Source organism: Nyctereutes procyonoides, unplaced genomic scaffold, assembly GCF_905146905.1.
Source record: "Nyctereutes procyonoides isolate TBG_1078 unplaced genomic scaffold, NYPRO_anot_genome, whole genome shotgun sequence".
In the NCBI taxonomy this organism is placed as follows: domain Eukaryota; kingdom Metazoa; phylum Chordata; class Mammalia; order Carnivora; family Canidae; genus Nyctereutes; species Nyctereutes procyonoides.
This window is the reverse complement of record NW_026575024.1, coordinates 611,943-631,627: the sequence shown is the minus strand read 5'-3', so window position 1 is coordinate 631,627 and position 19,685 is coordinate 611,943. Positions and strand designations below refer to the sequence as shown.

At 63.9% G+C, this 19,685-nt stretch overlaps 2 protein-coding genes across 3 annotated transcripts; one reads left to right on the top strand and one right to left on the bottom strand.

Annotated features, from left to right (window-relative positions):
- Nucleotides 1–11,566: 11,566 nt before the first annotated feature.
- Nucleotides 11,567–13,220, top strand: PPDPF (pancreatic progenitor cell differentiation and proliferation factor). Of its 2 annotated transcripts, XM_055345259.1 has the most exons (4): nucleotides 11,569–11,727; nucleotides 11,828–12,014; nucleotides 12,099–12,206; nucleotides 12,383–13,220. In XM_055345259.1, exons 1-4 carry the CDS (start codon nucleotides 11,673–11,675, stop codon nucleotides 12,732–12,734), a joined length of 702 nt encoding a protein of 233 aa, XP_055201234.1. In that variant the 5' UTR covers nucleotides 11,569–11,672; the 3' UTR covers nucleotides 12,735–13,220. The 2 variants fall into 2 exon arrangements, with proteins under 2 accessions (XP_055201243.1, XP_055201234.1); XM_055345268.1 differs by lacking the exon at nucleotides 12,099–12,206 and having other exon boundaries at nucleotides 11,567–11,727.
- A 354-nt stretch (nucleotides 13,221–13,574) lies between these two features.
- On the bottom strand, nucleotides 13,575–19,595 carry PTK6 (protein tyrosine kinase 6). The gene is given in 14 exon segments (XM_055345284.1): nucleotides 13,575–13,962; nucleotides 13,965–14,020; nucleotides 14,274–14,427; nucleotides 15,067–15,131; nucleotides 15,134–15,169; nucleotides 15,172–15,239; nucleotides 15,955–16,111; nucleotides 16,515–16,643; nucleotides 16,646–16,667; nucleotides 17,110–17,201; nucleotides 17,204–17,224; nucleotides 17,381–17,496; nucleotides 18,840–19,003; nucleotides 19,005–19,595. Coding segments are annotated over 14 exon segments (1,503 nt in total). The 5' UTR covers nucleotides 19,296–19,595; the 3' UTR covers nucleotides 13,575–13,830.
- Between the last annotated feature and the right edge of the window lie 90 nt (nucleotides 19,596–19,685).

Here is a 19,685-nt window from a genome sequence, read left to right as displayed (position 1 = left end):
CTCTCTGGTATTTAAGTGTTTATTTATTTGAGTCATCTCTACACTCAACGTGGGGCTTGAACTCAAGACCCCGAGATCAAGAGCTGCACACTTGATGGGCGACTTTTGTGTTAAAAAAAAAATAAGTCTGGGGGCACCTGGGGGCTCAGTGGTTGAGTGTTGACTTCAGCCCAGGGCATGACCCCAGGGTCCCGGGATCGAGTCCTGCATCGGGCTCCTTGCATGGAGCCTGCTTCTCCCTCTGCCTGTGTCTCTGCCTCTCAATCTCTCTCTCTCATGAATAAATAAAGTATTAAAAAAAAAAAAAGACTCTGTCTCGGCAGACAGACCTGAGCGAGGGATTCTCCTACCAGCCTTGAAGAGGTGAGCTCCCAGGAGGTGAGAAGGCCGGTGAGGGCCGAGGGCAGGAGACCGTGGGCAGCTCCTCCGCGCAGAGCGGGCCTCCAGCTGTGCATCAGACAAAGGGGGCCTCAGTCCTACAGCCCCGTGACCTTAGAAGACGACTCCAAGCCTCGGGTCTGACTGCCCACTTTTGAAACCCTGAGCAGAGGACGCAGATCAGCAGTGCCTGGACCTGACCACAGAGCCAGGTATGTACAATAAACGCATGTTTTTAATTTTTTTAATATTATCTTTTTTTTAATTTTTATTTATTTCTGATAGTCACACAGAGAGAGAGAGAGAGAGGCAGAGACACAGGCAGAGGGAGAAGCAGGCTCCATGCACCGGGACCCCGACGTGGGATTCGATCCGGGTCTCCAGGATCGCGCCCTGGGCCAAAGGCAGGCGCTAAACCGCTGCACCACCAGGGATCCCAATTTTTTTAAAGATCTTTATTTATTCATTTGAGAGAGAGAGAGAGACAGAGATAGTGACCGAGAGAATGAGCAGGGATGAGAGGGAGAAGCAGACCCTCCGCTGAGCAAGGAGCCTGATTCGCAGCTCGATCCCAGAACCCCAAGATCGTGACCTGAGCCAAAGGCAGGCACATCACCGACTGAGCCGCCCACGTGCCCCTAAACGCCTGATTTTTAAAGTCGCTGAATCTGTGGGAGGCTGTTGTGCAGCAGTCGGTACCAGTACTCGGGGCACGGTACCGCCCGCCCTGGGACGCCTCCGCTGGCCTCCCCGGCCCCGGTCACAGGCGGGAGCCTCACACCCGAGCTTCCCCACACGTCAGCGGCCTGCGCACCTGCCCGGAGCCCCCGTGGGCGGCCCAGCGAGTGTGGGTCGGCGGAGCTCACGTCCCTCCAGCCGCTGCCCGCCTCGCGTGGAGCTCCAGTCGCTCGTGGAAGCGGGGCTGGCCTGCGACCTGCCGCTTCTCTGGGCTCGGAAGTGGACGTAGGATCCACACACATCCATTTTTTTATCTTGAAAAAATTTCACACTTGGAGAAAAGTTGCCAGAGTCAGTGTCCCAGGCATTGCCTGTGGCCTTCGTCCACACCCACCGGTGGTCAGCGTCCACCCGTCCGTGATCGTTCTCTCCGTGTCTATGCTGATCCACGTGTGAAAGGGCTTCATGAGTCACGACCTCTACTCCCCAGTATCCAAACGGGTATTCCCCGGGCTGCCCGGCGCCCCATCCCCCCAAGGCTGCCCATCCCCTGGGGCTGCCTGGCACCCCGTTCCCCCGTTCCAGGACCACACGTGTTAGAAACAGTTCCCTGCCGTGTGTCCTCATGACCCTGGGATGTTTTAAGCCCAGGCCAGCTGTTTTTGTTTTTTTTTTTTTAATTTTTTTTTATTTATTTATGATAGTCACAGAGAGAGAGAGAGAGAGAGAGAGGCAGAGACATAGGCAGAGGGAGAAGCAGGCTCCATGCACCGGGAGCCCGACGTGGGATTCGATCCCGGGTCTCCAGGATCGCGCCCCGGGCCAAAGACCGGCGCTAAACCGCTGCGCCACCCAGGGATCCCATTCTTTGTGTGTTTTCAAGGCTCATGCTGGTTGCGGTCATATCGTGACCTCCTCCCCTTTCTCTCTCTCTCTTTTTTTTTTCCCCTTCCCTTTCTCAATCACCGGATAATACCTTGCTGGTTCAAAAATAAATAAATAAATAAATAAATAAATAAATAAATAAATAAATAAATAAATAAATAAATAAAATACAATACCTTGCTGGTTCCTTACACCACGTCTTGTTCATCATTCATCAGCCGATGGACATTTGGGAGCTGCTGTGAACACCCGGGTCCGAGTTTTCGCCGTGGATGCGTGTTTCCAGCTCTCTGGGGTAGATATCTGGGAGTAAAACCGCTGTGCTGGGCGAGCATTAGCCTTTCAAGGAACTGCCAGCCTGTCTCCCACAGCAGCTGCACCATTTTGCATCCCCGCCAGCAACACGGGAGGGCTCCAGCTTCTCCTCATCCTCACCAACACTGGTTACTATTTTTCTTTTTTAAAGATTTTTTTGGGAAAGAGTCTCAATCAGACTCCTTGCTGAGCAGAGACCCCGATATGGGGCTCGATCCCAGGACCCCGAGATCGTGACCTGAGCCAAAGACAGACACTTCACCGATGGAGCCCCCCACGTCCCCCTTCCAATCCACTTTTAGATGCATAACCCATTTTTGGTTTTTTTTTTTCATTTGCTTTTATTAGAGTTTGATTTGCCAACATATAGTATCACACCTAGTGTTCATCCCGTCAAGTGCCCCCCTCAGTGTCTGTCACCCAGTCACCCCAACCCCCCACCCACCTCTGCTTCCACTTGTTTGTTTCCCAAAGTTAGGAGTCTCTCGTGGTTTGTCTCCCTCTCTGATATTTCCCACTCAGTTCCCCTCTTTTCCCTTGTAATCCCTTTCACTATTTCTTACATTCCCCGTATGAGTGAGACCATGTGATGATTGTCCCCAGATTGACTTACTCCACTGAGCATCGTACCCTCCAGGTCCATCCACGTCGAAGCAAATGGTGGGTGTTCGTCCCTTCTGAGGGCCGAGGGATATCCCACTGCGTACAGAGACCACAGCTTCTTCACCCATCGTCTGTCGACGGACACCGAGGCTCCTCCCACAGTGTGGCTATTGTGGACACTGCTGCTGTGAACACTGGGGTGCAGGGGTCCTGTTTCACTGCATCTGTATCTTTGGGGTAAATCCCCAGCAGTGCACTTGCTGGTCGTAGGGCAGCTCTCTTCGTAACTCCCTGGGGAGCCTCCGCACTGTTCTCCAGGGCGGCTGCACCAGCCCGGTCCCGCCCACGGTAGCACAGACCTTTTCACAATATCGATTCTTCCAATCCATGAGCATGGAATACTTTTCCATCTCTTTGTGTCTTCCTCAGTGTCCTTCAGAAGTGTTCTGTAGTGTTTAGGGTGCAGATCCTCTACCTCTTGGGTTAGGCTTATTCCTAGGAATCGTATACTTTTGGGTGTGATTGTAAATGGGGTTGACTCCTCAATTTCTCTTTCTTCAGTCTCATTGTCAGTGCGTAGAAAGGCCACTGATTTCGGGGCATTGTTTGTCTCCTGCCACGCTGCCAAATTGCTGGATGACTTCTAGCAATCTTGGGGTGGAGTCTCTTTGATTTTCTTTTTTTTTTTTATTTTTTTTTAATTTATTTATTTATGATAGTCACAGAGAGAGAGAGAGAGAGAGAGAGAGAGAGAGGCAGAGACACAGGCAGAGGGAGAAGCAGGCTCCATGCACCGGGAGCCTGACGTGGGATTCGATCCCGGGTCTCCAGGATCGCGCCCTGGGCCAAAGGCAGGCGCCAAACTGCTGCATCACCCAGGGATCCCTCTCTTCGATTTTCTATGTACAGTATCATGTCATCTGCGAAGACGGAGAGTTTGACGACTTCTTTGCCAATTTGAATGCCTTTTATTTCTTTTTGTTGTCTGACTGCTGAGGCCAGGACTTCTAGGACTATGTTGAATAGCAGTGGTGAGAGTGGACATCCCTGTCGTGGTCCTGATCTTAGGGGAAAGGTTCCCAGTGCTTCCCCATTGAGAGTGATATGTGCGGGGATCCCCGGGTGGCTCAGCAGTTGAGCATCTTCCTTTGGCCCAGGGTGTGACCCCGGAGTCCTGGGATCGAGTCCCGCATCGGGCTCCCTGCAGGGAGCCTGCTTCTCCCTCTGCCTGTGTCTCTGCCTCTCTCTGTCTCTCATGAGTAAATAAAATCTTAAAAAAAAAAAAAAAGAATATTCGCTGTGGGGTTTTCGTAGACGGCTTCTAAGATGCTTAGGACTGTTCCTTCTATCCCTACACGCTGAAGAGTGTTGATCAGGAACGGATGCTGTATTTTGTCAAATGCTTTCTCCGCATCTATTGAGAGCATCATATGGACCTTGTTTTTCTCTTGTTGATGTGATGCATAACCCATTTTGAATTAGTTTTTGTATAAGATGTGAGATTTAGGTCAAGTTTTACTTTCCTTGCATAAGGACGTCCAATTCTCCCAGCGCCGCTTATCGAAAAGATTCTACTTTGTTGAATTGCTCTTGCATCTCCTCAAAACGCAGTTGGACATATGCTGGGAGGGCTTCTGGACACTGCTCTGTCACATTGATTTATGTCTGCATCTCTTTACCAAGACCAACCTGACCTGATTATTGTAGTTTTATAACAATTGCTAAACGTAGACAGTGTGGAAAGAACAGCCTCTGGAGCGATGGTGCGGCAATAGCTGGTAGACACGTGAGGGAGACTGAATCCAGGCCCCTGCCTTCTGCCAAGTGCAAAAATTAATTCAAAATGGATCAAAGGCCCAATAAAACTATAAAACTGTTAGAAGGAAACATGGGTGCAAATCTTCATGACCTTGGATTTGGCAGCGGTTTCTTAGATGTGGCACCAAGTCCGTGAACAACAGAATAAAACGTAAGCGAATGGGACTTCATCAACATTTTAAAGTCTTGCACTAAAAAGGACACAGTCAAGAAAGCGGAGACACAGCCTACAGGATGGGAGGGAACATTTACAAACCACGTTGGACCGGGGTCTAGTATCCCGAATGTATGAGGAACTATCAGGACGCCATGACGCACGGGCCACAAGTCAATTTAAAAACGGGCAAAGGGATCCCTGGGTGGCGCAGCGGTTTGGGACCTGCCTTTGGCCCAGGGCGCGATCCTGGAGACCCGGGATCGAATCCCACGTCGGGCTCCCGGTGCATGGAGCCTGCTTCTCCCTCTGCCTGTGTCTCTGCCTCTCTCTCTCTCTCTCTGTGACTATCATAAATAAATAAATCAATTAATTAAAAAAATTAAAAAAAAACGGGCAAAAAAATAAAAATCAAAAAAATTTTTAAAAAAATAAAATAAAATAAATAAAATAAAAACGGGCAAAGGATCTGAATAAACACTTATCCAAAAGAAGACCTGCAGATGGTCGAGAGGCGCGGGAAAAGATAGTCAACGTCATTCTCGCTGTGCGTGGTGACGGGTCAGCGAGATGCAGGACGCAAACCCACAGACGTTTCTGCAGCGACAGTCGGAGACGTCAGTCCCGCCCTGACGACGAGCGGGCCGCCTGGACGGACGGAAGCGAAGGAGGGAAGCCAAGGACTTCACGCCGCGGACCAGGCAGGTGGAAGGCGCATGTGGGACCTGCCACCCAGCAGCACCCGCCGGACACCCGCGTGGGCCTCCTGCACGGACCGGATGTCGGGCACAGACCGGGTCTCGGAGGGTGTTGAAAGCTATTCGCGTGAAGTCACCTCTGGACTCACAAGAGGCTGAAGGTGGGCGCCCGAAACAGGTCACGCTGGAGCACCTGCGGGTCTGCGGAAACCGAACCACACGGCGGAGAGGGGACGGCGGCGATCTCAGAAGACCTGGCGGAAGGCGGGGAAGGAGGACGGAGTCCGCGGCGTAGGCCACGCACCAAAAATGGGGCCGAGGAGGATGTTTATCGCGACAAACGTCCGTGAAAGCACAAGAAAGGTCTCCTGTCAACAACGTGAGCTTCAGACGAGGACGAGCTCAACCCCGAGGGCGAGAGTGGAGCCAAAGACGGGCGGCGGTGCTGCACCCGCAGGAGGTGGCGGGGACAACGTCGGGGGACACAGGGGCGCCGGGGCTGTTAATGGGGACAGAGTCCCAGTTCCACGGGATGAAAGCGCCGGGAGCAGGTGGCAGTGAGGGCTCTCCCAACGCCGCCGGGCCGCACGCTGAGCAACGGTCGGGGGCGCCGCTTCTGTGGCGTGTCCTTTACCCCAACGGCGATCTCTCTGGAAAAGAGGACGTAGGGAGCCACACTGCAGTGTGCGTGAGCCCCATCGCCCGGCAGAGGGAAGGAAGCCAGACCCAGGAGCCCCCACGCAGGCCGAGCCCACAGACGCAGAAGGCAGACTCCCGGCCGCGGGGCGAGGAGGCGCCCAGGGAGGCACCGCTGCGCGGGCACAGGGCCTCCTGGGGGCGGCGGCCAACGCGGTGGACCTGGGGCCACGGTGGCACGACGCCGGCTCCTCTGTTACGGGCATGTCACCCCAATTTGGGGGCTGTGATTTCTGCACATTCTTCTTTTCCAAAAACCTCCTAGTGCTGATGGCTCGTGTGTCTGTCACATAGCTCGGGGACTGCTCGTCTCCCCTCTGAAACCTGCTGCCATCGTCGCTGGCCTGCGCCGGGCCCGCGCGTCGGGCCGCAGGGCTGGACGTGTGTGCTGGGCTCAGCCTCTGTTTCCCTCATCTTCCTTGGCTTCTGTCATTGGCATTTTATGTTTGGCACCTAAGTTTTGCCGGGTTTAAACCTAAGTGTCTCACGGCCGGGACGCACCTTATAGACGGCGGTGTCTACGCGTCTGCTTCCAGTCGTCAGCGGCCCGTGGAAGGGGACTAACGCCGCCTCCTGCTCACCATGCTTGTTCACTCAGCTTTTTTGTGGGGTCCTTGATGACAGGCCGTCGTGTGCCACCAGCGGACAGGGATGCTCTCACTCCTCGTGGCCGGTCCGTGTGTCTTTTGTTTCTCTTTCTGGCCTTGTGCCGGCTGACGCGTCCAGGAGGTGCAGGATACTGGCGGCGGCGGCAGTGGACAGTCCCCGGTCCCGGGGCAAAGACGCGGTCCTTCTCCGTCGCGCACAAGGCTGGCCGCGCCGGCCCTAAGTTCTCCATCGCTGCTCCAGGATCCATCGCACACCCTCTCCTCTATTCCCCATCTGCTGGGTAGTTGCCGTGAGCTGGGTTTTGCCAAAGCTCGTTCCCCATCACTCGATACGGGTGCTCACGAGTGCCTGTGGGTCCGATCCTGCGACAGCTGCCCTACGGCCTTTGTCACATCGTCCAGCATCTCGGCGTCTCGGCGTCTCGGGGTTCGCTGTGGTTTCCCGCACCAACTGCGCTTTTCCTGGTGCTTTTATGCTGAGTAATTTTGGATTTTATCCTAAAGTTCGGTATTTCTGGTGAATGAACCCTTTCCAGTTTGTTGTGTGCCTTGGGTTGAATTTCAGAACGCTAAAATGGTTGTTTCTGACATTTTTTTTTTCCAGGTTTACATTTGCGTTTTGGGGAGAATGTTTGTTGACCTCCTCACTCCTTCATCTGTAATATCTTTTATTACTCAATTCACCCTTTCATCAAATATATTTATTAAATGTTTTAAAGATTTTATTTATTTATTCATGAGAGACACAGAGAGAGAGAGAGAGAGGCAGAGACCCAGGCAGAGGGAGAAGCAGGCTCCACACAGGGAGTCCGACGTGGGACTCGATCCTGGGACCCCGGGGTGACACCCTGAGCCAAAGGCAGACGCTCAACCACTAAGCCCCCCCCCCCCCCCCCGGGCACCGCCTTCCTGCAGATTTTACTTAACCACCTAGTAAGCAAATTAGGTTAATTTCCAGCAGTGAAAAGCGCAATTAATAAAGCTCATGCCTTTCGCTGAGCACCTGCTACGTGCTCGGTACCGGTCTAAGCATTTACGTGAAGCATCTTTAACCTCAAAGTAGCCTGTGAGTCGGGCTCTTTCCATTCCACAGGTAAGATGATGGGAACACCGGCTGCGGTCCCGCCCCCAGGGCATCATCCGGCCGCAGGAAGTGCCCCCCATAGTCCGGAGCATTAACCTCTTGTACGGAGGCACCAGCTCCTGCTAGGGAAGCCTGCAGAGCTGCGGTCTGGGGAAGGAGACCTCTGACCCAAAGGTGGGGGGCAGGGCTGGGCTGCTGTGGTCCCGGGGGGGGGGGGGCCTCCTCTGGGAGTAGCCTGAGCCCTGAGAGCCCCAGCCCTGCTCTTCCCTTACCCCAAACACCTGCGGCCGGAGTGATAAGCCAGGCCCTCTAGCAGCAACCTTTATTTATTTTTAATTTTTTAAAAATATTTTATTTATTTATTTATTTATGAGAGACACAGAGAGGCAGAGACACAGGCAGAGGCAGAAGCAGGCTCCCTGCAGGGAGCCCGACATGGGACTCCATCCTAGGACCCCGGGGTCATGGTCTGGGCCGAAGGCAGATGTGCAGCCACTGAGACACCCGGGGGCTCCCTTGTTTACAGTTTCAAGGAAAACCTCCCCCTTTCGGATTTTCTGTTCCTGAGGACACCAGTGAGGTTGAGGAAGCCATGGGTTGTGGCAGGCAGCCGGAGGGTGGCCTGCGGGGACGGGCATCGGAGTCCTCCAGGGAAGGCCCTGCCTGGGGGTGGTCAGCGCACAGCCCCCGCCGCCAGCCCCCGGGCCTCGGGACCCGGTCCCCCGGCAGCCGTGCTGGCCGAGCGCACTGGGGGCAAAGGCCCTGCCAACCAGCCACCCCTCACGGAACCTCTCACTCCAGCGCCTCGCAGGCCCCACTGCTCCGCCCCCCAGCCCCCGCCCCAGCGCGCACCCCGCAACTCCAGCCCCCACTCGCGAGGACCTGGCCTGTGACACCTCGACGGGAGGCGGCCCCACGGGGAGGTGGCCGCAGCCAGGTCAAGGCCACGTGCCCTGCCTGCCCAGGCTCCCCGACCCGGCCTACCGCAAGGGTGACCCCGGGCACGGCTGGCCTGGCCCTCAGCCCTGGAGGGTGCTCAGCCCAGAGTCCCCACCAGCATGCGCCTGCACCCGGGCAGGGCGGGGTGTCCCGTGGCCTCAACAGGATGAGGAAGGGCCTGGCGGCTGCAGCTAAAAAGACCACGCAAGAGCCACCAGATCTCATCAAAGCAGACGGAGCATTGCCACGTGGCTGTGTGACAGGCTCTGGGACGTGGAAAAGAACACGGGACGTCCCAGCTCCAGCCTAGGGAGAGGCCTGGCCTGAGAACTCGCCTCATGTCTCCCGTGAGTGCCCAAAGCTCCTGCCCCTCTGATGGAGGTTCTGGAGCGGGGGTGTCAGGCCCCCAGCCTGGCCCCTCTGCCCTCCTCCCAGAAGCCTCTGCCCGCAGGAGCCCAGGCCTAGGCCTGGCGCAAGGAGCCCCCGGGAGCCCTGGGCCCGGGTACCGAGGGGAGCAGGTGTGGGCTGCGGCGGCGTCAGGGCCTCCCGGGGGCAGGGCCCAGGCTGCAGGGCCAGCGGAGCAGGTACCCTGCCGGTGGGCCCATCTCGGCTGCTGCTCCCCAGGGCTCCTGGGGCCTGGGCCTGTGAGCCTCCCGCCCTGGGGCTGCCACAGCATCTTCACCCTCTGGCACAGCCCGCGGCGGGCAGGAGCTTCCTCACCCGCCCCGACACACAGGCCTGGCAGTGTTGTGCCCCTTGCGTGTGCGAGCCGGCTGACCCCCTGCGTGACAGCCCCTGGACCTGTCCTCTTCCCCGTGGGCAAGCAGGGGACTGGCAGCAGGGGACTGGTCCACGGGGAGGAGATGAAGGGGGTGGAGAAGCAGTGAGCCTTGCCCAGCCTGCAGCTCCCCTCACGGTGCCCTGGGCCACACTGCTGCCCAAGCCGGGGCACGGTCGGTCGGAAAGTCTGCAGCCGTGACCCCCTCCCAGCCAGACAGGGGATCCTCTCCAGCGGCTGCCAGGCCCCTCCCCTCCTGAGGCCGGACTTCCTGTCTGCTGAGTGAGGCCCAGGAATCCTGGAGGGGTCCTGGGGGGGGTTGAAGATGTGGCGGGCCCAGCAGAAAGGCTCATGAGATCTTCCTCGGGGCTGTTCCCTGAAGCCCCACGCACTCCTCCAGAGCCTGCCCGGCCAGGGCCAGGATTACTGAGCGCAGACCTTGGCCCCCTGCACAGAGGGAGGCCAGGGCGGGGGCTGGGGAGGGCTGAATGTCCACAACAGAAGAGGCAGTCGTCCTCCTGACACAGCAGGGTGTGCTGAGGCCCCCTCACTGCAGGGGAACATTCTGGGCTTGCCCCAAGCAGGGGGCCTGTGCTTCCAGCTAGGGGAGGCATCCCCACATGGCCACCGTGCACACGAGCCTCCCTGCCCCTGCGGCCCTCCACTCCCACCCTCTCCTGCACCCCGTGCCTTGTGGGAAGGCTGACGCTGTGCTGGCTGCCGGGGGGTCAGCTCCCAAGACACCTGCATGGGGTCAGGCACCTACTTTGATGTCTTGAAGGGTTGTGCCCACCACAGTTCCAGCTGCAGGGCCCGACACACACAGTACCCCTGGGGAGCACCCGGTGCCCACGGCTGCGGGGAGGCTATGCTGCTGGGGCCTGCTCAGAGTGGGAGAGTGGGATGGGCCCCATCCCCAGAGAAGGCCCGATGAGAGGAGGCCACGGTCCTGCGCCCCCACCACCTCCAAAGGGTGGGAGAGGTGGAGACAGGTTGGACCACCTGGGGTCCTGGATCCCAGGGGACTGCTAGGGTTCAGGAAGCTGGACAAGCCCTGCGGTGGGATGGGGGAGAGGCCTCCCTTAGGGCAGGAGAGCTCCGCTCCAGGACCGGGTAGGAGGGTCATTTAACCACCCTAATCCCAGGCCAGGCGTCCCCAGGGACGGAGCCTTGGGGCTGGACTTCCCCCAGAGCCAGCGGGCTGGGACCCAGGCCTCGCAGGGAGGGGCTCGGCCACGGCGAGGCTGGACCGGAGTCGGGGCGGGGCCTCGGGGAGGGGGCGGGGCCTCGGAGAGGGGCGGGGCCTCGCGGGACGGGGCGGGGCTCACGGACGGAGGCGGGGCCTCAGCGAGGGACGGGGCCTCGCGGGACGGGGCGGGGCTCACGGACGGGGGCGGGGCCTCGGAGAGGGGCGGGGGGCGGGGCTCACGGACGGAGGCGGGGCCTCAGAGAGGGGCGTGGCCTCTCGGGACGGGGCGGGGCTTCGGAGAGGGGCGGGGCCTCGCGGGGCGGGGGCGGGGCTCACGGACGGAGGCGGGGCCTCAGAGAGGGACGGGGCCTCGCGGGACGGGGCGGGGCTCACGGGCGGGGGCGGGGCCTCGCGGGACGGGGCGGGGCTCACGGACGGGGGCGGGGCCTCAGAGAGGGGCGTGGCCTCTCGGGACGGGGCGGGGCTTCGGAGAGGGGCGGGGCCTCGCGGGACGGGGCGGGGCTCACGGACGGAGGCGGGGCCTCAGAGACGAACGGGGCCTCAGAGAGGGACGGGGCCTCGCGGGACGGGGCGGGGCTTCGGAGAGGGGCGGGGCCTCGCGGGGCGGGGGCGGGGCGCCCCTCCGTCCCGGGCGCGAGCCCGGTGGGTGCGCCCGCGCATGCGCAGGCGGCGCGTCGGTGGCGGCGCGGCCCTCGCGGTCTCCGGTGCCCGCGCGCCGAGGTCCGCGAGGGGTGGCCGCCGAGGTGGGGGCCCGGGCGGGGCGGGGGCGGGGGCGGGGGCGCGGCGGGGCGGCTTCGCTGGGGCCGGCGGCCGGGAGCTCCGGGGCCCATGGCGGCCATCCCGGCCGGCGGCTCGCTCGTGGCCACGCACGACTACTACCGGCGTGAGTACGGCCCCGCCCCGCCCTGCGGCCCGGCCCGGCGCGGCCCGGCGCGGCCCGGCGCGGCGCGGCGCGGCGCAGGCTGACCCGGCCCCCCCCGCAGGCCGCCTGGGCTCCGCGTCCGGTAGCAGCGCGTGCGGCGGCGCGGACTGCGCGGGGGGGGCCGCCCCGCAGCGCCCCGGCGAGAGCAGGCGCCGACACCCCGCGGCCGAGCCGGGCCCCTGGTGGGCAGGCCTCTTCGGGCGGCCCGCGCTCGCGTCCACGGCCCCCGCGCTGGAGTCTCCGGGGCGGTGAGTGCTCGGCCGGGGCCGGCGGGGGGCGGCGGGGGGCGGGCGGGCGGCGGCGGGCGCCTCTGAGCGCAGGCTCCCCCCCAGCCCGCAGCCTTCCCAGGCCTCCGGCGGCGCCGGCACCGGTGACTCGGCCCTGGAAGCCGTGAGGAAGCAGCCCGGCCGCCAGCCTGGCCCAGCCGACCCCGGGCCGAGGTCCTGAGCGCCCGCACCGGCTCCCGGGGCGCCCGGCTCCCCCCCTCCCTCCCTCCCTCCCTCCCCGCCCCTCCCCTCCCCTCCCCGCCCCTCCCCTCCCCGCCCCTCCCTCCCTCCCCTTCCTCTAGGCAGGCTGCAGCCGGCACAAGCTGTTGGGTTCTTTTGTATCAAAATAGCACAACACCAAAAAGGAAGTTGAGAGAATCCCGCTCTTCACTGTCCAAGCCACACGCAAGCCTTCCCGACCCCCTGGAACTGTGTGCCTCGCACCAAGTGGAAAATAAACTCCAAGCAGCCGGTGGCCTTGGTGGTGTGCGGGAGCCGGGAGCCGGGAGCCGGGAGCCCTGTGCCCCCCCGGGCCTGGGGTTGAAGTCGCGGACCCTTGTCAGCCTCACTTCCTGGCGGGGCGAGGAGCTGGCCTTACTCCCTGGGCCTTCCCGGGGCCCCTCGCTGGGGAGCCCCCTGCCGGGTCCGGCCCAGGCTCAGGCAGACAAGCTGCTTCCACAAGTGTGGGGCCTTGGCAGCTGAGAGGGGGTGGGAGCCTGGGAGAGCAGGCTCAGGAGTTGGACAGGGAGCCTCCCCTCAGGGCCCTGGGCTAGAGGGAGCTGGGGCCCCTGCCCCCCACTCGTGACTGCAGGGAGGGATCAGGGCCAGACTGTCTCCAGGAGCCTTCCTATAACGCTGGTGCCTCTTCTAGGCCGTTGTGGGACACGTCCTGGGTACAGGGAGCCAAAACGGACGCTGAGTGGCAAGGGGGTAAGGGGGTGCCCCATTCCTCACAGGTGACCCAGCTGTGGACCAGCTCCAACCAGGGACCTGGGGAGCCCGAGCTCGTGTCCTCCTGGGCGGCCGTGCCAGTGCACGAGCGGTGCCCACACACCACAGCGGCCAGCACAGATTGGCCCGGCTGTGCTGGTCAGGAGAGGGCAGCCTCGGGAGGGAGGTCAGGGGCTCTGCTGGCTGCGCTCCTGCCCCTCTTCCCCGCAGTGGGCAATAAATAGCTGCGCACCAGCAGTCCCAGGTGTGGCCAGAGCTTGCGGTTCCCTGGGGCTGCAGCCCCGTCCTGTCTGCTCTGTCCAGGCAGGAGGCTGGCTAGGGAGGCCATCCCCACCTCATCAGATGGACCCAGGGTGGGGTAGGGGTCTCAGGGGGGACCCAGAGGGTCGCCTGAGAGCTGCTCGGGCTGTGTCCAGACGAGGCCCTCCAGCTGCTGATTGCCGTGGCAGGAAGGCAGGGACGGCGCCCAGCCCCGGCTGGCAGACAGCAGAGCCCCATGAGCCAACAGTCCGTCCTGGGAAGTCTCTGTCCCCCACCCAGTCAGGAGGAGGCTTGGGCCACATGGCACAGGGTGAGCCCTGGGCCCTTTAGGAAGGGAGGGTAACCAGGCGCCGGAGGGTTCTGGAGTTGGCGTTGGCTGTAGAGGGCTGCGGCACCGTCCAGGAGTCTCAGGAGGACAGCAGGGGCCACGCCTCCGCTGCACCCGGACAGGGCGGGCCCGTGGCCCAAGGGGCGTGTTAGCACCTTCCTCTGCCCGTACTCCTGGTTTGAGGCCCAGGGTGGCACCCGGCCCCTCTCCCCGGATCCTGGGCCAGCTGCCTCCACGGCCGCGGCAGGAGGGGGTCGTTCAGAGCGGGTCCTCGTACCTGGTGACACTGGAGAGCCTCTCCCGCAGGGCTTTGAAGCAGGGCCTCTCCTCGGGGTCCCTGTGCCAGCACGAGAGCATCCGCTTGTGTGCGGTGGGTGGGCACTCGGGGGGGGGCAGGGCACGCGGTAGCCCGAGTCCACCCTCAGGAAGGCCTCGTGGTTGGACATGCCTGTGGGGGGACGGCGAGAGGGGCTGCGGGGGTCGGCAGCTGGCGCCCACCTACCCTCCCCTCCCCCCTAGGAAGCCACACTGCCATCTGCCGCCTTGGTGGGAAACCCTGGGCCAAGCTCCCGCCCGCTGCACCCCTGCACACAGTCCTAACACCCCCGGAGGGCTGGCTGGTGCACGCGCTGGGTCCAGGTGATGGCACCCTCCTGCCCCACCCCCCACCCCCGCCAGGGACCCTGTTGGGGGCCCAGTACCCGGATAGGGCACCTGCGCCCTGCTCAAAATCTCGTGGAGGAGAATCCCGAAGGACCGCATGTCAGATCTGATGGAGTAAAGCCCTGGGGAGAGGGCGTCGGGGGCGGTCCTCCTGTGAGGGATGTTGCGGTCCTAGGGGAGGCAGACGTCCTCCTGCAACCGGCACGTGCCGGGCCTGCGCAGCGCTGACGGCGGACCGGGCGCAGGTGCCCCAGAGGGACGCGCTTGGACACGGGCCCTGGGGGCGCCGGGAGGCGGGCGAGGTGTTCACACCGCGGGCTCACAGGGCTGCCCCCGGCGGGCGGGGCACCGGGAAGGCCGTGCGACCGCCTGTCCTGCCTGCTGCCGGCCCCCGGGTGGGCGAGGAGACGGCCTTCCCAGCAGCACCCGCTCGCGCCGAGCACGGAGCCGCGGCCGTCAGCGGGGACATCGGAGCCGGGAGCGCGGCCAGCGCGGGAGGCCGTGGTGACCGCTCGGAGCGGGCGCGCGCGTTCGTGGCTTTCAAGGGCTCGGGAACTTGGCTCCGAGCAGCGTGGGCCGGAGTCCCTGTCAGGCGCCCGGTGTCGCGGCTGTTTGTAGAGCTGCTGAGTGTGCGCGGGGCTCAGGTCTAAACCGCGTGGAGCGGGTCTGCGGATGGGCCTGGGAGGCCGGGCTGCCCGCGCCCCCCCGCCCCCCCCCCCCCGGGCCCAGGCAGCCTGCCTTTCCCCTCGCAGCTTCCTGCGCCCGCGGCCTTCCCGAGGGTGGGCGACACCCCGGCTGCAGGCACAGGACGCCCGCCGCGGCCCGCCCTACCTTGGTGAGCCTGGCGCCCGAAGTCCCCGGCTTGCAGATGTGTGGCCCCACGAGGGTGCTCCGGCGGCCAGGTCCCGGTGGGTGTAGTGCTGCGACTGCAGCAGCACGTGCCCTCGGCCACCTGTGACGCGAGGCCCACCAGCTCCGAGAGGGCAGGGCTTCCTCGTGGGCGTCTGCAGGGGCAGGAGCCGCGGTCAGGGGCTCGGGGACCCGGCTGCAGAGGCAGCGGCCTGATGCAAAAATGGGACCAGTGGACCCGTCGCAGCCCTCCTGGAAGCCGGGTCCGGGCACAGGCGCGGACCATACACACCCCGTCGCCGTCCCCCGTTTCCTTTCCGGGAATGGACACTAAAGTGATAGGAACTGAGCGGCGTAAGGACCGTCACAGCAGCGCTGACGGCTGAGGACCTCGCGGAGGCTCAGTGCCGGCGAACGCGCAAGGCGGCTCTGCTGGTGCACGTGGTCGTGGGCCCGTGGGAACCCTGCGTGCCTGACACCCAGCGTCCCCGGTGCTACAGTCTGGGCAGGCACATGCGCGTGTGGACGCCGCCCGTCCTGCAGCGCACCCGCGTCGTCTCGCGTCTCTAACGGGCAGCGGCCGTGTGTGCTGTGGGTGCTAAATGAGGTCCCAGAGGGCGAGGGCTGTGACTCGTGTGCACGTGGGCGAGTGCCTGTGCACACACCCCAGAGGAAGGGCCAGCGCCTTCCAGAACAGCAGTGAGGACCCAGGCTGCGTGTCTGGAAGCCAGAAGGGCGTGCTGGAGGCCTGTGCCTGGCACGGGGCCACGAGGGGTTTCTCTGCACGTCTCCCACGCCCTCCAGCGAGCACGGGTCACTAGGACCCCAGAGAGGAAGCCCGGGTGCCGCCTGCCAGCCCGCTCACCCCACAGCAGCTCCAGAAGGCTCCCCTTGGGCATGAGCTCCGTGACGACGTACACGGGGTCCCCCACGGATGCCACGGCGTACGGGGCCAGGACGTGCTTGTGTCGGAGCTTCTTCGTGGCCTGGACCTCCGCCTGGAACGTGTGCTGGTGTAGGAGGTCACCTGTGGGGGCAGGAGGCCTGGGTGGCTGCGGCCCCGGCCCTGCCATCCCCCCACTCCCCGCCCCAGGCGTCACGGCTGCTCCACGTGGCCCACACCCGCCCAGGCCACATGCAAAGCAGAACATCTCCCACGTGTGTTCCCGCGAGCCCCTGGCTCCTGAAGGGGATCCGGACCTCGTGAGTTGAAAGGAAATTTTAGGGGACTCTGCAAGTTCCTAGGGCTCTACTTACTTTAATGGCTTTCCATTTACATTAAGAATTTAAAATTGCTTTTTAAATAAGTGCATTCAGGCGATAGCACATACATCGAAATGACGCCAGAGGACCCTGCCGTGGGTGCTGCATGCAGGCCGTGACACCCGGGCTGGCTGGGCCGCCCGCCCCCTCCGCGAGGCCCCACTCGCCTCGAGCAATCACCTTGATAGCCACGCGGACCTGGTCTTTCCAGAGCCCCTCGAAGACCTCCCTGGGGTAGCCGGACCCCAGCTTCCTGCAGAGCGTGAACTCCCCCCGCGGCCTCTCCCAGCCTTCACGTGGGGCAGGGGCTTGGGCTCGAGCTGGAGGGACAGCAGGGACACAGGCCAGGGGTGCTCCCCCCAGTCCACCCTCAGGGATGCCCCCCTCTGACCCCAGGACGGGGGCCCCGCTCTGCCCTCAAATGTAGGGCAACACAGGGTCCGGCCTGTGGCCAGGCTTCCCGGGCGCCGCAGACACCCTCAGGGCCCCTGCAGGCCAGTGACCTCGGCCGCGGCCACTCACACAAGACTCAGCTAGCCGCCCTGTCCCCAGGCTGCCCGGCTTGGAGGGACGCAGGATGGGGGACGCGGGTCGGGGCGGGAGCACAGCCGGCCCCCCCTGGCCCGGGGGAAGGCACATCCCACCCCCGCCGCCTGCCCCCGCACCCAGCTCTGGGGGACCACGGCCTCCAGGACACACCGACCCCCGCCTGGGTGACGCCGAGGGCCGTGCACGGGGGTGGGGGGGCAGCGGGCGGCCTACCTTCCGGCAGGGCACGGTCAGCCGCGGGCCGTGGGACAGACTCCTGGTCTGGTGATGCTCCAGGAGCTCGGGCAGCCTGCGGGAGGACGTGGCCGCACGGCCCGCCTGTCCCGCACTGCAGGGACGGAGGCGCTTGCGTCCGGGGCCCCAAGAAGTAGCCGCCCTGGGGGAGTCTGGGCGGACACACAGACCGAGGGGGCGGGCCGGGTGGGGGGGACCCTGAGTCCCGTGGGGGGCCATGGGCTGGCGCCAAGGGTCACAGAGGCCGTACCCGAGAGGACGTAGTTGGCGCCCGGCTTTTCACTCGCCCCGGCCAGGGAGGTGCCCAGGGTGTCCTCGGCCTGCAGCCGGTGCGGCGCTTCGGAGCACGAGATGCGGCCGAGCCACCTGGGGCGGGGCGGTCTGGGGCCGCTGACCCCATGTCCTCCCAGCTGCGCCCCGACTCCCTGACCCACAGCCCCCATGATCCTGTCCCTGCCAAACGGCCACTTCTCTGCCCTTAGGAGACCCTGGATGTGCCGTGGGGCCAGGCTGGACCCCAGGAAAGGCCACAGTGACCCAGAAGGGCTGTAGGCACCGCTGCCCCCTGCCCAGGGCCCAGGGTGTGCCACCTGTGGGGTCAGAGCCACTCCCATCCCATGGACATGAGTGGGACCCCGGGGTCTGGGCTTCGGCAGCCGCGTGGCCAGGCTCAGCGGGTGCTCACACGCACACGGGCCTACGGGTGCCCACACGCGCCGGCACGGGGCAGGACCAGCCCTGGACCACGGGGTGTGGCTGCCCAGCTCTGCCCTTGGTCCCTGTTCCTTCAGGCGTCATGAACAGGAGCCCCCACCCAGGGTCCCGGGCCCCACACCCGCCCTGATCGTTAGCACACCCTGAATCTCATTTGCTCGCCCCTCCGACCACCCTCCTCACTTCCTGCTTTTCAAATGCACTAGGTTGTGGGGGCCTCAGGGCCTTTGCACCAGCCGTGGCCAGCTCTGCCCTGTCGCTGTCATGGGACCCTGCCTTGTGAGAGCGTGCTGTGTCTGATGGCACTGCCGGTCTCCCTGCAGGAGGAGGACCCCCCACCCAGGCCCCAGCAGCTCCCGGGTCACAGGAGGCAGGCACAGAGCCCCTCAGGCCAGCTCTCGGCCCCAAGCTCAGGGGAGCAGTGTGGGGCGCCGTGCACACGGCCCTGCCAGGCTGCCCGGGGTGGCCTGCGCTCCCTGTGCTCCCACGGGCCGTGGGGCAACCACCAGGTCCGAGAGCCCCTGCACCCAGACGGGCCTGTCGCATCGGCCGTCCTGCTCCCAGTAGGTCACACGTCTGGTTTTGGCTGTTTGGAAGGTGAGTGAAGCTTCACTCCCCAAAAGGCCTAGTCCCTGCCCCGGACCCCTACACAGACCCCAGCCCTCAGCTGGCCATCCGGGAGCCCATGGTGGACCCCCTGTGTCCTCTCTGGGTCCTGCCACCATGAAGTGACTGTGGGGGAGCCCAGAGGAGGGGCCGCGTGCCCCTGCAGCCCCCTGTCCCCAGATGTCACATGGCCAAATGTACTCAGCCCTCCCGGGACCAGACAGGGGCGTCCAGCCCAACTGGGGACACAGGAGGTGGAGTCGCGTGTCCCCCAGGAGCAGCCCCGCACCTCGACCCTCCCCAGGACCCAGCCACGGGGCAACGCACACTGTCCTGAGGGCTGCGGGAGGGGGGCCCCTTGGGGTGACCCAGCAGGGCCACGGGGACACCACAGCTCAGACTCTACCGTCTCCTTCTCGGCCAGGTAGCTGTGGGGCACGTAGCCCTGGCCCAGGGCCCCACCGGCCGCATCCAGCAGCACGGCCCCCCACAGTCCTCCTCCTTCCACGCGGAGCAGGTCCCCCGCCCGGAAACTCAGCTCCTCGTCCGTGCGGGGCCTGGAAGTCCTAGAGGCCCACGTACTGGGGCCCCGGGTGGGCCTGGCCCGGGATCCCATGGCCGGTGCAGCAGGACTGGCCTCCTGGCCTCGCCGCCGTGCCTGGGCCGCGGCCGTCCCCTCCCAGCCCGGGAGCCGGCCTGCTCCCCTGTGCAGAGGCGGCCACACCTGCAGCCACCAGGTGGCCTCTCCCTGGGCTCCCCGGCACCCAGGGTTGCCCCCTGCCGGCCCAGCAGCTCCCGCCTCCACCCCTCCCCCACTGAGGCCGGTCCGCCTGGGCAACCGTCATGCCCACCTGCTCCGGGAAGCGTGTCCACCACGTGGCCACGCAGCCGGGCCTGAGCCGCTTGGGCCCTCCCTGGGGTCCTGGCTAGCCGTGGGGGCTCAGGTGGGAGTGAGGCGGGGGTGGGGGGAAGGACAGGGCCTGTGGGAGGTCACCCTGGCCCAACCTGCGGGGGCTCGGGACCAGCGGGGCCGGAGGGACGGCGAGCTCTCTGCTGCCTGAGGCCCAGGTGGGCGCTGCCGTCCGCTCACTGCCCTGGGGGCTCCCGGCCATCACCACCCACCACCCACCGAGGGTGCTGGGGCGGCCGGGGTCCGGCGCAGAAGATGGCTGAGGCCCAGGGCCGGGGAGGCGCGGAAGGTGATGCCCGCCCGACGCGGTCCTGGGAGCGGAGTC

What these genes read in the sequence shown, in the direction of transcription:
- PPDPF (XM_055345259.1), top strand. Translation starts at nt 11,673, where the DNA reads ATGGCGGCCATCCCGGCCGGCGGCTCGCTCGTGGCCACGCACGACTAC. An exon ending in GCGCTGGAGTCTCCGGGGCG is followed by an intron (nt 12,015 to 12,098) that starts GTGAGTGCTCGG and finishes GCTCCCCCCCAG; the next exon opens with CCCGCAGCCTTCCCAGGCCT. An exon ending in CCAGCCGACCCCGGGCCGAG is followed by an intron (nt 12,207 to 12,382) that starts GTCCTGAGCGCC and finishes GTATCAAAATAG; the next exon opens with CACAACACCAAAAAGGAAGT.